Genomic DNA, 12,455 nt, shown 5'->3' with positions numbered 1-12,455 from the left:
ACTTATTGTTTTTGATGAGATCACAAGTTTGCCTGATGAAGGTAACTGTGTGGACATAATATACTTAAAGCTTCTGTAAGGCATTTGACGCAGGCATGCATGATCTTCTGAAAAAGTTAGCACTATACAAACGTCAATGCAGCACATATTAAATAGATTTAAAACTGTTTAACAGATAGATTGCAAAAAATAATTGTAAATGGGAAGTAGTTATTCAATGGAGGTATTTCTAGTGGGTTGCTGCAGGAATCTGTTCTTGGCCCATAATGAGGAGACAGGTCATTTACACTTGATTGCTTGGTAAGAAGGCCTTGATTGCTTGGTAAGGAGGACTCATTTGAGTAACATTCATTTTAACAGTCAAATGCAAGATCACAGATCTAGGAACAAAGAACAGGATGGGGGACTGTATCCTTGAAAACAGTGTCTCTGAAAAAGACTTAGAGGTCATGGTATATAAATAATGGAGCACAAATTCACAGCATGTTGCTGCAGTTAAAACAGCTAACACAATCCTTGGATGTATAAATGGGGGAAGTAGGAGTAGGACGGTACCTTAATCTGTATAAGGGATTAGTGAGACCACTGCTGGAAAATTGTGTCCTGTTCTAGTTTTCACACTTCAAAAAGGATGTTGAGAAATTGGAAATGGTTCACAAAAGAACTAGGAGAATGATTTGACATCTGGAAAACATGCCTTCTGATGAGGGATAAAGCAGCCCAATCTATTTAGTTTATTCAAGAGAAGTTTACAAGGTTACTTGATCATGGTACACAAGTACCTTCATGGGAAGAGACTTTGGCTAGCAGGGGGCTCTTTAACAGAAAAAGACATAATGAGACCCAATGGTTGAAGCTGAAACTGGACAAATTCAGACTTAAAATTAAGGTAAAATTTTTAAATAGTGATGGCGGTTAACTATTGGAACAACTGCATGGAGATGTGGTGGATTCTCTATCACTTGAAGGTTTTAAAGCAAGACTGTATATCTTCCTAAAAGATATGCTCTAGCTCAAAAGACAAGTTACAGGCGTGATGCGGGAACTACTAAAGGAGGCTTAACCTCCTGCAGAGGTTAGACTAGATGATCATGACGGTCCCTTCTGCATTAAAATCTACAGCAGCACAGCTCCAGAACATGTTGTGCTTGGACATTTATTCAGTACCAATTCATAGGAAAGAATGGCTTACAGCTAAGTAAATGCTCCACTGCCTGCAACACTGGATTTTCCCATCCCCATCATGTCCCTCCTTGCCTTCCGAGAACACAGCCCAACGTGACACGGCTGCATGTATGTTTGAATGCCAGAGATGAGAGAATTAAGGGACTGTAGTTAAGGACGGCAACCACTAGGATTGTCTTTGCCTGAAAGGAAGAGACTGAATGAAGAGAGAGGAAACATCAAAACATGTCATTTTCAAAAGAACAAAAAGTTCCTTTAAACTATATGCTGTGAATTGTGCAGAGGAGTAGGAAGAAAGGTGCTAGTTTAGCTTGTAAAGCAGAGAACAGCAGGAACAGAGCTTCCAAAGTATGTAGCGCATGAGAGAATTATTTTTGTTTCCTATGCGACTTTATAGTAACATAGCCCTTTTTCCTGTTCACAGATGTGAACAAAAGACCATTTTTATTAGACTGTTTGCTATTTGAAGTTATTTGATTAATGTTTTGTAAAGACACCAAGCAGACTGCCCTTGCAGCAAACAGTTTGTGTATACCTTGAAAATTTGATGTTACAAGTCCAATATCTGAACAGAATTACAGGTACCTAAGGTTAAAGGTTAATGTATCTGTTGCCTTATTAGATGCCTTCTTTATAAATTATGAATTTAATATAGTCACAAAACTAGTTTTTAGCAAATTTCAGCGGCAGGCCCAAAATCAGAGGTTTTATTTTGGGTAAACCATTGGTACAGACAAAACTTCATTCATACAAATAGTCATGAAAAGCTAATAAAAGTGGTATGGGTCATGGTCAATGTGAAGCTTTATTTAGAAACTCCAGATGTGTGTGGACAGTTTCTCATTTGTTCTTTCTATCAGTAATATGTATCTTACTCAAAGGCATGCAGCCATACTACAGCCATATATTTTAAGTATGACAATCACAGCACATGCTGCAACTAGTACCTAATCTGGAGAAAAGCCCAAAAGTTTTGCTATAATGCTGCAGCCATAGATCCGTGCTGGGAGGTAGAGGACAGGGTGATGATATAAAACAAGACCAAAGCTGCCAGAGCTGTTCAGACCTTCAAATTAACTGTTCTTGCTCCTTCCCTCACTTTCTTTCAGATTTCTTTTAACTCTATTTTATACGTTCAGTCCTCTTTCCCCACCCCCCCACTCCCATTTTTCGCTAATCTCTTCTGAAGGAGGGCTGGTATTCCGGTTCTGCTCACTCTGACTGCTGTACTTCGCTGGTTAAATAAGAGGCTGAGAGAAAGGGAATTACTTTATAAGCCCTCATTAACTATTAACTGCTTTAAATTAGTTCTTTAAAACTTGTTTGGAATATGGACCTGGAATTCCTTTATAAAGTTATATTTTGCAATGTCATATGACTCACTCCTAACATTTACTAGAACAGCAAAAGAATGCTGTTAGCAACCAAAGCATCCATTTGGTTATGTTAATTTGCTTTGGGAATGTGTCTTAAAATCATTTTATTTTCTGTCTCACTCCTCCTTCAACTAAAACAGGAAGTTTATGCAATATTTCACCTTCCATCTCCAAGGATGCTGTTCATCAAAGACCAGGGGGCTTGATGCTCTCAAACTAGAACTACTGACCTTAAAGGAAGAGAAACAGAAGAGTGAGGAAAGACAGGAGAGGCAGAAAACAGAAGCAGGATGTACCAACCTTAACAAAATCTTTTAGAACAAAAGAGTAGTGAATGCAACGTAGGAAAAACATCTCTGGAGGAAACCAGAGCATGAAATAAAAACCATCTACGACAGACTGCTTTGATCATTTAATGAATTGAAATGTGATCAGTTTTTTTAATATATATTTTTCATAGAAACTTAATTCAAAGAGATGCACGATGCACTGCAGTTATTGTAAGAAGCAAAAATGCTTAGCATTTAGGAATTACTCCATTCATAATCCTATTTAGTGAGTTTCTAATGATTCATGGTACTATAAGGGAACACACTAACATTCTTGGGCAGATTGTATTTAGCCTGATTTAGTTATCATCTGTAATCGAAAAGATAAATGCAATTTTTAGAAATGTAGTTTAATAAAAATACTAATGGAATTTATGTTGGTGGAAAGTATGTAGTATTGGGACTTCTTATGGTACATTTTTTAGAAGTATTTACTAGGCAGAATACATAGTAGTTTCCCCACATAACTAAGTACTCTTAAGTGATCAGGAATTCCAACAACCATGTAAAAGTGTGCAAGTTTTTGCTCACCTGATGAATAGGTACAAAAGGATGAAATTTATGGGCAACAGGCATAGCAGGAGAATAAGTAGAAGCATAGACAGGTTCCTATGGTAGGGGCAAAAGCACAGCAAGAGAATTAGAGTGGGGAAGGAAATGATTTGTCAGACAATGGAGGAAAAATCAAGTGATTTCTTTAAAAAAAAAAAAAAAGAATTTACTTATTGCAATTCCAACCCTAATCTTTTAGAAACGTTTTCCCTACTGAAAAGTCAGTGCAAGAAAAAGTTTCATATTACAGCATGTTTACCACCGACATTTCATGCAGTAATTAAACGAATTAGTGACAATATCACAGCCATTTGATGTGAAACAGAGCTGCACACACAGGAGAAACACTTTTCACACTCAGATGTTTTTAATGGTCTCTGCTTTCATGACCCATTAAATTACTGAAGCATGCCTATCGCAAGATGGATGTTTCCACTGGAAGTGTCCTCAGCCCTTACTGGAATAAGGAACCATGTATCTTCCAGATAAAATGAAGCAACATTTTCTAAAACTTGAATACAAATTGGAAAGACGTCTGGAGGGAAATACGAACACCCAGCACCCAGCAAAAGCGAATTCACTACTTTAGCCAAAGTCTAGAATAACTCCTAACAGTACAGTCAGGCTTACCCAAAGCTGATTAGACACGGAATTATCATCTGTAATTCCTCCTTCTTCCTACAGGTTAAAACAAACAGGAAACATTGCACAGAACGCTGGAAACATGCAGTTCATTAGAGAGCAGCTCACTCACATTCCAGTGACTAGTGCTTCACATTCTAGTGACTAGAATTGTGTGCATGCACATCCAGCAGATGCATAACTATCTCTTATTACCAAAACAAGAGAGAAATTGTTTGTCTGGAGGCACACATGCTTTATTTATTTATTATTTATTATTAAAAGGCTTTCCCCATCAGGGTTTTAAAAGTGTCATCCTCAGAGTAATTCCGAATCATGACAACAGTAAACAAATGCTTTTAGCAATGTAACAGATTACAATATAAGTTTGCAGGAACTTGCTGTGGGAACGAAACAGATTTCAAACTTGATTCACTGTTTTAAAACTACTGCAACATAGTTGGGGTGGTGGGGGGAGATCACACACTAATCTGAGACGCTAAGTAGATTTACACTTAAAATGGCTATGACGTAGGAATTTTCATTCTAGTAAAATGTTGTGCTTTTTATGCTAGAAAGGTTTTAATTTGTGTTTTTATTTTTCATGGGAAACAACCTTCCATCCCCCTGAAAACTGATGACCTATTATCCAACCTGATAGACTGATACAACAACATACTAAATCCAATCTGTTATCCCTCTAAATAATTTAGATTCCGTATGTCAAAGCACTTCATCTTTTTATCAGGCTGGGAACTATGCAGGCAATCTACTAGTATACAGGGTGTTCTATAAATTGTATGAACAGGCTCCACAGTACACATGAAGAACTAAAAATCCTCACATCAAATTTCAACATAAAATAAACATATACAGAATACACTAGGATAGTTTATTTTAAAAAATGTTTACTTTTCTTCTTGTAAACCTTAACTCTTCCAGAGCTTATCAAGCTCCTCCATTTTATCATTTCCTCTCTGTATTATTCTTTCATCTGAGGACATGAAGGCAAGTTCTTCTGGAACTGTGTGGATCTTCAAAGTTTTAAACTACATGTAAATTACCGGAACATTTATAAGAAACTTAATTTCTGGAGTATTGGAAAGATCTCATCTGTAGGCAACTACCTACCTATCGATAATTTAAGCATTTTGATTAAAACTTATTGACTGTACAAAGTTAGTGCACGCATGCTAATTTGTGGAATTTGAATCTTACTACCTGCCTGGTTTATTTTTTTAAAAGGCTTTTGACAAACTCGATAACTTACATGTTTACACACCATGAGACAATAATCAAGTCCTCTAAAGCAAGGTTAGTAAGTTGTGCCACGTGCTCTTTAAAACTGCATCCAAGCATGTTAATCAGTAAAATTGGACAAATCAGTAGCATTTGGAAAATCCATGCCTTATTCTGAATAAGAACAAGTGCCGTGAATGTAACTGATTCCCTTCTGTTGAGACATGATTCTAGTAAGCAAAGACTGTATTCTTTACTAGTTCAAAGCTTAGCAGTCAATACAATTCCCATACTCTTGCAAATCCAGACAGACTGTACACCTTTTAAGGAGAATCCAAGCTATACCCAACACACAGTTGTTTTGTAGAGTGAAGTACTGTTTCGTGGTCTTCCGGAATCGGGACAGTTTTACTGATAACTGGCCTTGCAGCCAAAATGGCAGCTAGTAACAACATTCACAGTAGATTCTAATGGAAGACATTAAGGTTAAAAGTGATTTCAAAACTTTACAGAGTCAGACAGTATTCTAGGGATCTGTAATACCTTTAGAAACACAAACTACTTCTAGTGAAGCTTTGTTTAAATTGCTTTGTTTACCAGCATCACTGATGTCAGTACTGGGAATCATCAAATGCTGCGGTACAAGGAAGGCTGCCACAAAGTCAGATTTTTGTACTGTGTCTTCATTCAGGTAGGCCCAGGTTTCACCAGCAGCTTGCTGGGAGTGATAAACTTTCAGCATAGCTCCTGCCTATTTTGAGGCTAATACTGTGCAACTCCTGGACACTCAATTTTTGCTGGGGACAAGTTGCTAATATGATCACATCCAGGCCTAAACACACTTCAAAGCACTTCAAATTTATTTTGGCCTGGAGTTGAATTAAGTCAGGAATGATATGCTCATTGATAGCTGCTGGGGAGCCATCTGCAAGAATGTTATTTTTGGATTTACACTAGCTTGGCTACTTTAAGTTCATTGGTGATTCTCTTAGGTTGCTTTCATCTGGAGGATGTTACCAGTGTGACCTTAAAGGTGGTGATTTTGGAGACTGAACTGTTACACTGGGAGATCAAATGAAGTTTGCTTTATCAACCATGCAATGCAATGCAATGCATATTTTAAAAATAAATAGTCTACAGAGGAAAAATACAGCTACAAATGATTCTTTGATTCTTTTCTTAGTCTTATTGTGCAGGTAACAGATGTTTCAGAGACATTCACTTATGATTCAGGTACTCAGACACAACAAAAGTTATTTCAGTAAGGACAGACTGATCACCAACCCTACTCTTATTCATATATTGATAGGAATACGAGATATATTCTACTGTTGGCTGGGTACCTGCACTGACTATTTAATAAAAACAACATTTTTATTATTAACTAATGAAACAAAGATTCTTGTCCCAACTGATAAAGGGCATATTATAAGCAAGACACCCACTAACAGCCAGGACTATATAAGGTACTCAAAAAGAGAAGTAATTCATGGGTATTCTAATATTTTCACTTTAACAACTAATCCTTGGTTCCATCAGAAATACTGAAAATGCTTCTCAGTGCATGAAGACAGCAAAAGGCCACCCAAAGATTTAAAAGCTTTTTCATTAGAAAAATCCCTAAACTTAAGATCTTAAAACCATTTTATATTAAATAGCAAAAAATATTCATGTAAGTTAAATAGTTAAGCTGAAATCTGTTCTTGATTTTGTGAACATGTGAAATCCAAATGTTTCAGAAATTATTTAACCTCCCTCAAAATCTTAAAAGCCCATTTACTTCTTGGTAGTCTGCTGATGAAAATATACTCTGCCCAATGTTGAAAATACTGAGGCAGCAGACAGTCAACAAGACAACTTCCCATTTAAGAGTTCTTGTGACACAGAATTTTTTTTAAATAAACCCTGAAGCAAGTTAAGGATGGCTGTAATCCTACAAGCTGTAGTCATTAGCCAATGTTAGGCATGCTTGTCTAGTTTGATGCATCTCCAATGCAGAGGAATACTTTTTCTATCATAGGAAGCTTTACCTTCTTCTTGAACAACTGCTCAGCTTCTTGCAGTTGTGCGCTACGCTCAGTGATTGACACTTTCCCATACTCCTGCTTTTTGTTAAGCCTGCTTTTCCAGCTTTCTTCACCGCTCTTCTTCAACAGTGCCAGCCTAAGAAGGAAAAAAATATGTCAACCATGCATATTTCAACATTACCCAGGAAAGCGGTCTGCATCATTTCAAGAATGTTTTAGTCAGGACGTTTTTAAGTAAGCCTCTGACTAGGCTTCTAAATGTGTTACGATTAGTCTAGCCACGTGAAACTCAAAACACACATACACAGAGCTTGTCTACATGACGAGTTGCTGCATGGCAAACCAAGGTGCGAATCTACAGGATACCAACTTGCCATATGAACACTGGTACGGTGCAGTGAAATTCCCACAGTGCAGCTTAGTACAGCAGGGCACTACACTGCATTTCAGGACATTCGCTGTGCTGCAGCAGTGTTTACAAAGAACGTTAATGAGTGGCAAACTGGCATGCTGTAGATTCACAGGTTGGCTTGCCATGGAAACGAGCCCAAAGCCTGAAGACAAAATATCAAAGATGTTATTTGGACATTTTGTATTTTACACTTGACAATGTATTAAGGAGATTTTTATGTTTTCTGAAATGCAATAAGGAGGCAAGTTTGTCCAGCAGCCACCCAACTCCCTAGTTTTTCAGTCAGTACCTGGCCTAGGACACTGGAAGTTTCAAGGTAAGCACCTAGGAAATAGGGAGTGTTTCATATGTATCTTAGTGCCTATCACAGTCGCATGTAAGCACTAGTAACTAGTCATACTTCAGTGGTTGCACTTAAGTTTCTCCAGCTTTAAAAGATTTAATTGGTTTGAGAGATATTCCTTAGGCCTTGTCTATACTACAGGGAACAGTCGATCTAAGCTGTGCAAATTTGAGTTACATGAATAGTGTAACTCAAGTCAACATAACTTAGATCTATTTACTGCAGGGTCCACACTACGCGATGTTGACGGTAGACGCTCTCCCATCAACTCTCCTTACTCTTCTCGATCTGGTGGAGTACGGGAGTCAACAGGAGAGTGATCTGTGGTCGATTTAGCGGATCTTCACTAGACGCGCTAAATCAACCGCTGACGCATCGATCACTGCGCCTCGATCCTCTGGAAAGTGTAGACAAGCTCTTACATTTAAAATGGAGAACACCAGCAGAATCAGTTCTCTCTCAAACCAGCAGAAGCTTTCGCAACTACTATATTTACTCATGAGCAACCACCTCTGGCTGAAGTATGAAGAAGTGCTGACTGTCACTGGAGGGCATAGGCTCTATTCTACTGGAAGGGGAACTGCATAGGGGGATCTCTGCAGACACTAGTGGACAGTGATAAGTAAAAAGGAGGGGAAAATATGGGAAAATCCCAGATTTCTACCCTAGCTCACCAAAAGTACATTAACGTGAAGTTTGTAGCTTTCAGAAAGTATGGATTTTATGGGATATTAAAAATATGCCATCAGTTGTTCTTATCCAAGTGCCAGGACTTGGCTTCCCCCTGGCTCCCTTCCCTCAGCATCCACTAAGTAACTTTGGCTTTACAGATCCTTTACATGAAGGATATGCTGTTAAAAATGAAGAAAACAGAGGGCTCCTGATCCCTGATCATGTTACAGCAAGTTCAGCAGTTTAAACTTGTATTGTCTAATTTGAACCATAAAATGTGGCGACTTGCTGGTTTTTAAAATGAGATAATTACAGTTACCCCCCACACCAAACTTGCCTTCCAACTACGCAGGGAAGGAAGGAAAAAGTCTGAGAATAACTGCATTGAGAGATGAATCATTCCCACTGAAGTAAATGAAGTAGAAAACTATGCCATGTATTTAGGTGCCTGAAAATGCATTTAGGAACCAAACTTTAGGTTCCTGTTTTTGAAAACCTTGACTTGGGTGTCCAAACTTGAGGGTCCAAATGAATTCAGCATGGAAACATTTCTGGGAACACAATGTTTTGATAACCTCACTGGCTTTTTTTGTTTCTCAATGTACTGTCACTAGAGATAAATAGAGAATAGAGTCAGGTCTTCCAGCTGTTGTGAACTGGCATACCCTCACTGACCCAATTAAAACGCTATCCATTTATGCCAGTTGAGGACTGAACTCAGTCTCGAACTGTTTATTCTGTTTTAGTTAAATTAACATCTTCTTATTATTTTTATGACCATTGCAAATAGTAGTCAAGGACACCATCATGCTAGGTGCTCTACAGACATAGGATAGTCCTTATATTTTATTTCAACATGTCATTGGGTTTTGAAAACGAGCTTGTAAACACTCCTATTTCCACACAGATGCTTAAATGTTATCCCATACAGCAGTTTCCTAAATTAAAATGAACTGAAGCCACGTACACATTTCTAAAGCAAAGACCAACACTTTATACACAGATTCTACTGCTAAATTATCAATAGCCTGCTTATTAAAACAGATTGCTCCAGATCAAAAAGCACATGATTACTGTACAGTACAAAATAGTCATAATTTTCTACTGTACTTGTGTTGCAAGTAAAAGTAAAACCTGAGGAAAATTTATTAAATACACTAGCACAAAAGGTACCTAAAATATCCATTTAGAGTTACTTGCTTCCTTAATTACTTTTTTTTACAAGTCTAGTGTCAGACAGATGAGCTACATGTTTTCACTTTTAGTTGTTTGACAAGTAAAGAATCTGAGCATTAGCACACATGTAGCTTTTTAAAAACAATCCCAAACAAATGATCCTGTGTACACCATGATCTTATAAAGGAGTATATGCAGAGATCAAAATTACCTTTCTTTAATGGACAGTGTTTTGCTGGATGTGTCCAGGGTGTCCTCAGTTGTTTCTGTTTTGTTGTCTCCAGCAGCAAACAACTCACAGGGATTCGTATAGAATTTTCCCTCTAGTTGTTCAAAAGCCTCCTGCTGTCCATAGGATACCACCGTTACTCTCTGTGTTGCCGTCGCGCCAAGTTCAGAAGTAGGCTCAACATGGTCTGTGTATTGAGAAGTGCAGAATTAGCACTTACTGCTGTAACCAAACATTTCTTATATTATTAACCAGGAACCAGCCGATTTGCTATTTAACATTCAGATCATACACTACCTTAACTGACAAGAACGTCCTAGCTAAATTATTTGACTAGAATTAAGAATTCTAAAATAACTATTACCCCAGGGGTAGTGTGCTCACTATAAAATCTCAACCTTGCACTGATTAAAAAGGGTCGTAAGGTCCCCTTCATTTGAAGAAGGCAGAACTCACGCTCCAGCTCCCATCTCAAGAGAAACAACGGGAGGAGAGAGAAGGGACCAAAGATGGGAAAGGAAGAGAGAAAATCAAGGAAGTGGAGGGAGAAGTGTAACTGGAAGAGGCAATGGTAGAGAGGCAGGGGGAGAGGAAAGGAGAGAGAAAATGAATTGCAGGTAAGTGGATATGGAGTGAAAGTGCATATCAGGACATCTGTAAGAAAAAGAGGGGTTTTACAAAAGAATGTATCAACAAAACAGCTTAGAAAAAAAATCTCTTTATAAACATGTACAATGGGAAAACCCAATACTGAAGAATGGATGATATGGATTACCTTCCTTTTCTTTTTGAAAACTTGACAGGCACACTATAGCTCTGAGGTACAATGGAATAGGGACAATTGCTGCTACTCTAGTGCTCTCTCTTCCCAATACTGTCTGGGAAATTAACTATGCTGAATGCGTGCTGGATGGGAATAGTAAAGAGGCCCTTCTGGCATTTTTGTCTTCTGAGATGAGTTTCATTTATTCTGAAGTTAAAGAACAACTTCAGAGTGAAGACAACACATTAACAATGCAGGGGCCAAATTTTCCCCATTAATAAAACAGAAGCAAACCAATTTAATCTAAGAATCTTCTACAATTCAAACTCAATAATATAGGCAGAGTTTGTGTAATTACTAGAGTGTCCTGGATTGCACTGATCATGTGCCAAGAAGCCATTTAAGTACGGACAGGCGAACTTATTTTATCTAATACTGAATCCACACAAACATCATTGGATTAAAAGTTCTACTACTTCAAATACGACTGGTTTTACGTATCACCTTGAAGAGACAAGAGGAGAGGGACAAGTGAAAATGTAAGGAAAATAAGTTATATTTCCATATTGTACATTGTATACAAAAAGGGAAAGTTTAAAAAAAAGTTTGGACAAGGTAAGGAAACTGTTTCTGTGCTTGTTTCATTTAAATTAAGACAGTTAAAAGCAACATTTTCCTTCACCTTTGAAGACCAATGAGTTTTAAAAGTTTTTTTAAAAAGAAAAAAAGTGGGGGGGAGGAATGCAAACTAAGTCTGGGAAACTAAAGAAACTCAGATGGTTGCAAAAACCTCAAACTCTACAAGATTTGTTCATCACTTTTTAAAAAAGGCTTAAAGATACACAACTAATTTTCTATTTTGGTAAACAATCACACTACGAGGCTAGAAAAAGCTCCAGGTCATGTCAGACATCCACAATGAAAGCAACTATTTACTGTACCTCTCAGCAAGGTCTTGCTTTTCAAGATACTCTCCAACTCCATCTTTTTCTCCAAGAACTGTCCTTCTTTGACTTCCTGTTTACCCTGCAGGATAGTATCAGAAACAAATTCCTTCTGTTCCACAGGCTGTAAAAGTGCTTGTTGGGTAAACAATTCCATACTGCTCTTTCTTGGGAAAGTGTATTTTGTATCTTTGTGGTAGTCCTCTGTTTTACTAAGAACAGGATGTGTGGTTACTTCTTCAGAAGAGCTGTACTTTTTGAGGTCATTATCTTCATATGCTAAGAATCTGTTTGTCTCTCCCTCTTCATGCTCCCTCAATGCTTGTTTGCTTTCCATTGCTTCCACTGAAGGCTGCCAATGTTCTGATTTCAGTATGCCTTTTACTGGAGTATCGGCATTCTCTACTGAAGAATGGAATCTCAAATCTGGTTTACTGGTAGCACTTACACTTTCATCAAAAGTTGACTTCGCATGCAGATCCCCAGCATACATTGGAGAAATCACAGACACCATAGTTGACACTGATGTTACAACAGTAGGTGACAAAGGAGTAATTTTTCCACTTTCATTTTGTACCTATACATAA

General features: G+C 37.8%; 1 protein-coding gene across 9 annotated transcripts in view; it reads right to left on the bottom strand.

Annotated features, from left to right (window-relative positions):
• Nucleotides 1-12,455, bottom strand: part of SVIL (supervillin) — a 149,317-nt gene that overhangs the window by 44,266 nt on the left and 92,596 nt on the right. For 5 of the 9 annotated variants that reach the window (XM_073334375.2, XM_073334382.2, XM_073334381.2 and 2 more), the window contains 4 exons: nt 11,866-12,445; nt 10,144-10,348; nt 7,333-7,465; nt 4,073-4,120 (listed from right to left, as the gene is read on the bottom strand). In XM_073334375.2, coding sequence (XP_073190476.1) covers nt 4,073-4,120; nt 7,333-7,465; nt 10,144-10,348; nt 11,866-12,445 — 966 coding nt within the window. The remainder of the gene's footprint in view (nt 1-4,072; nt 4,121-7,332; nt 7,466-10,143; nt 10,349-11,865; nt 12,446-12,455) is intronic. The other 4 variants (XM_073334379.2, XM_073334378.2, XM_073334392.2 and 1 more) reach the window with 1 other exon arrangement.

The sequence above is a fragment of the Lepidochelys kempii genome, chromosome 2 (genome assembly GCF_965140285.1).
Source record: "Lepidochelys kempii isolate rLepKem1 chromosome 2, rLepKem1.hap1, whole genome shotgun sequence".
Lineage (NCBI taxonomy): Eukaryota > Metazoa > Chordata > Testudines > Cheloniidae > Lepidochelys > Lepidochelys kempii.
Note: the sequence above shows the minus strand (reverse complement) of the source record. Positions and strands in the feature narration are given on the sequence as shown.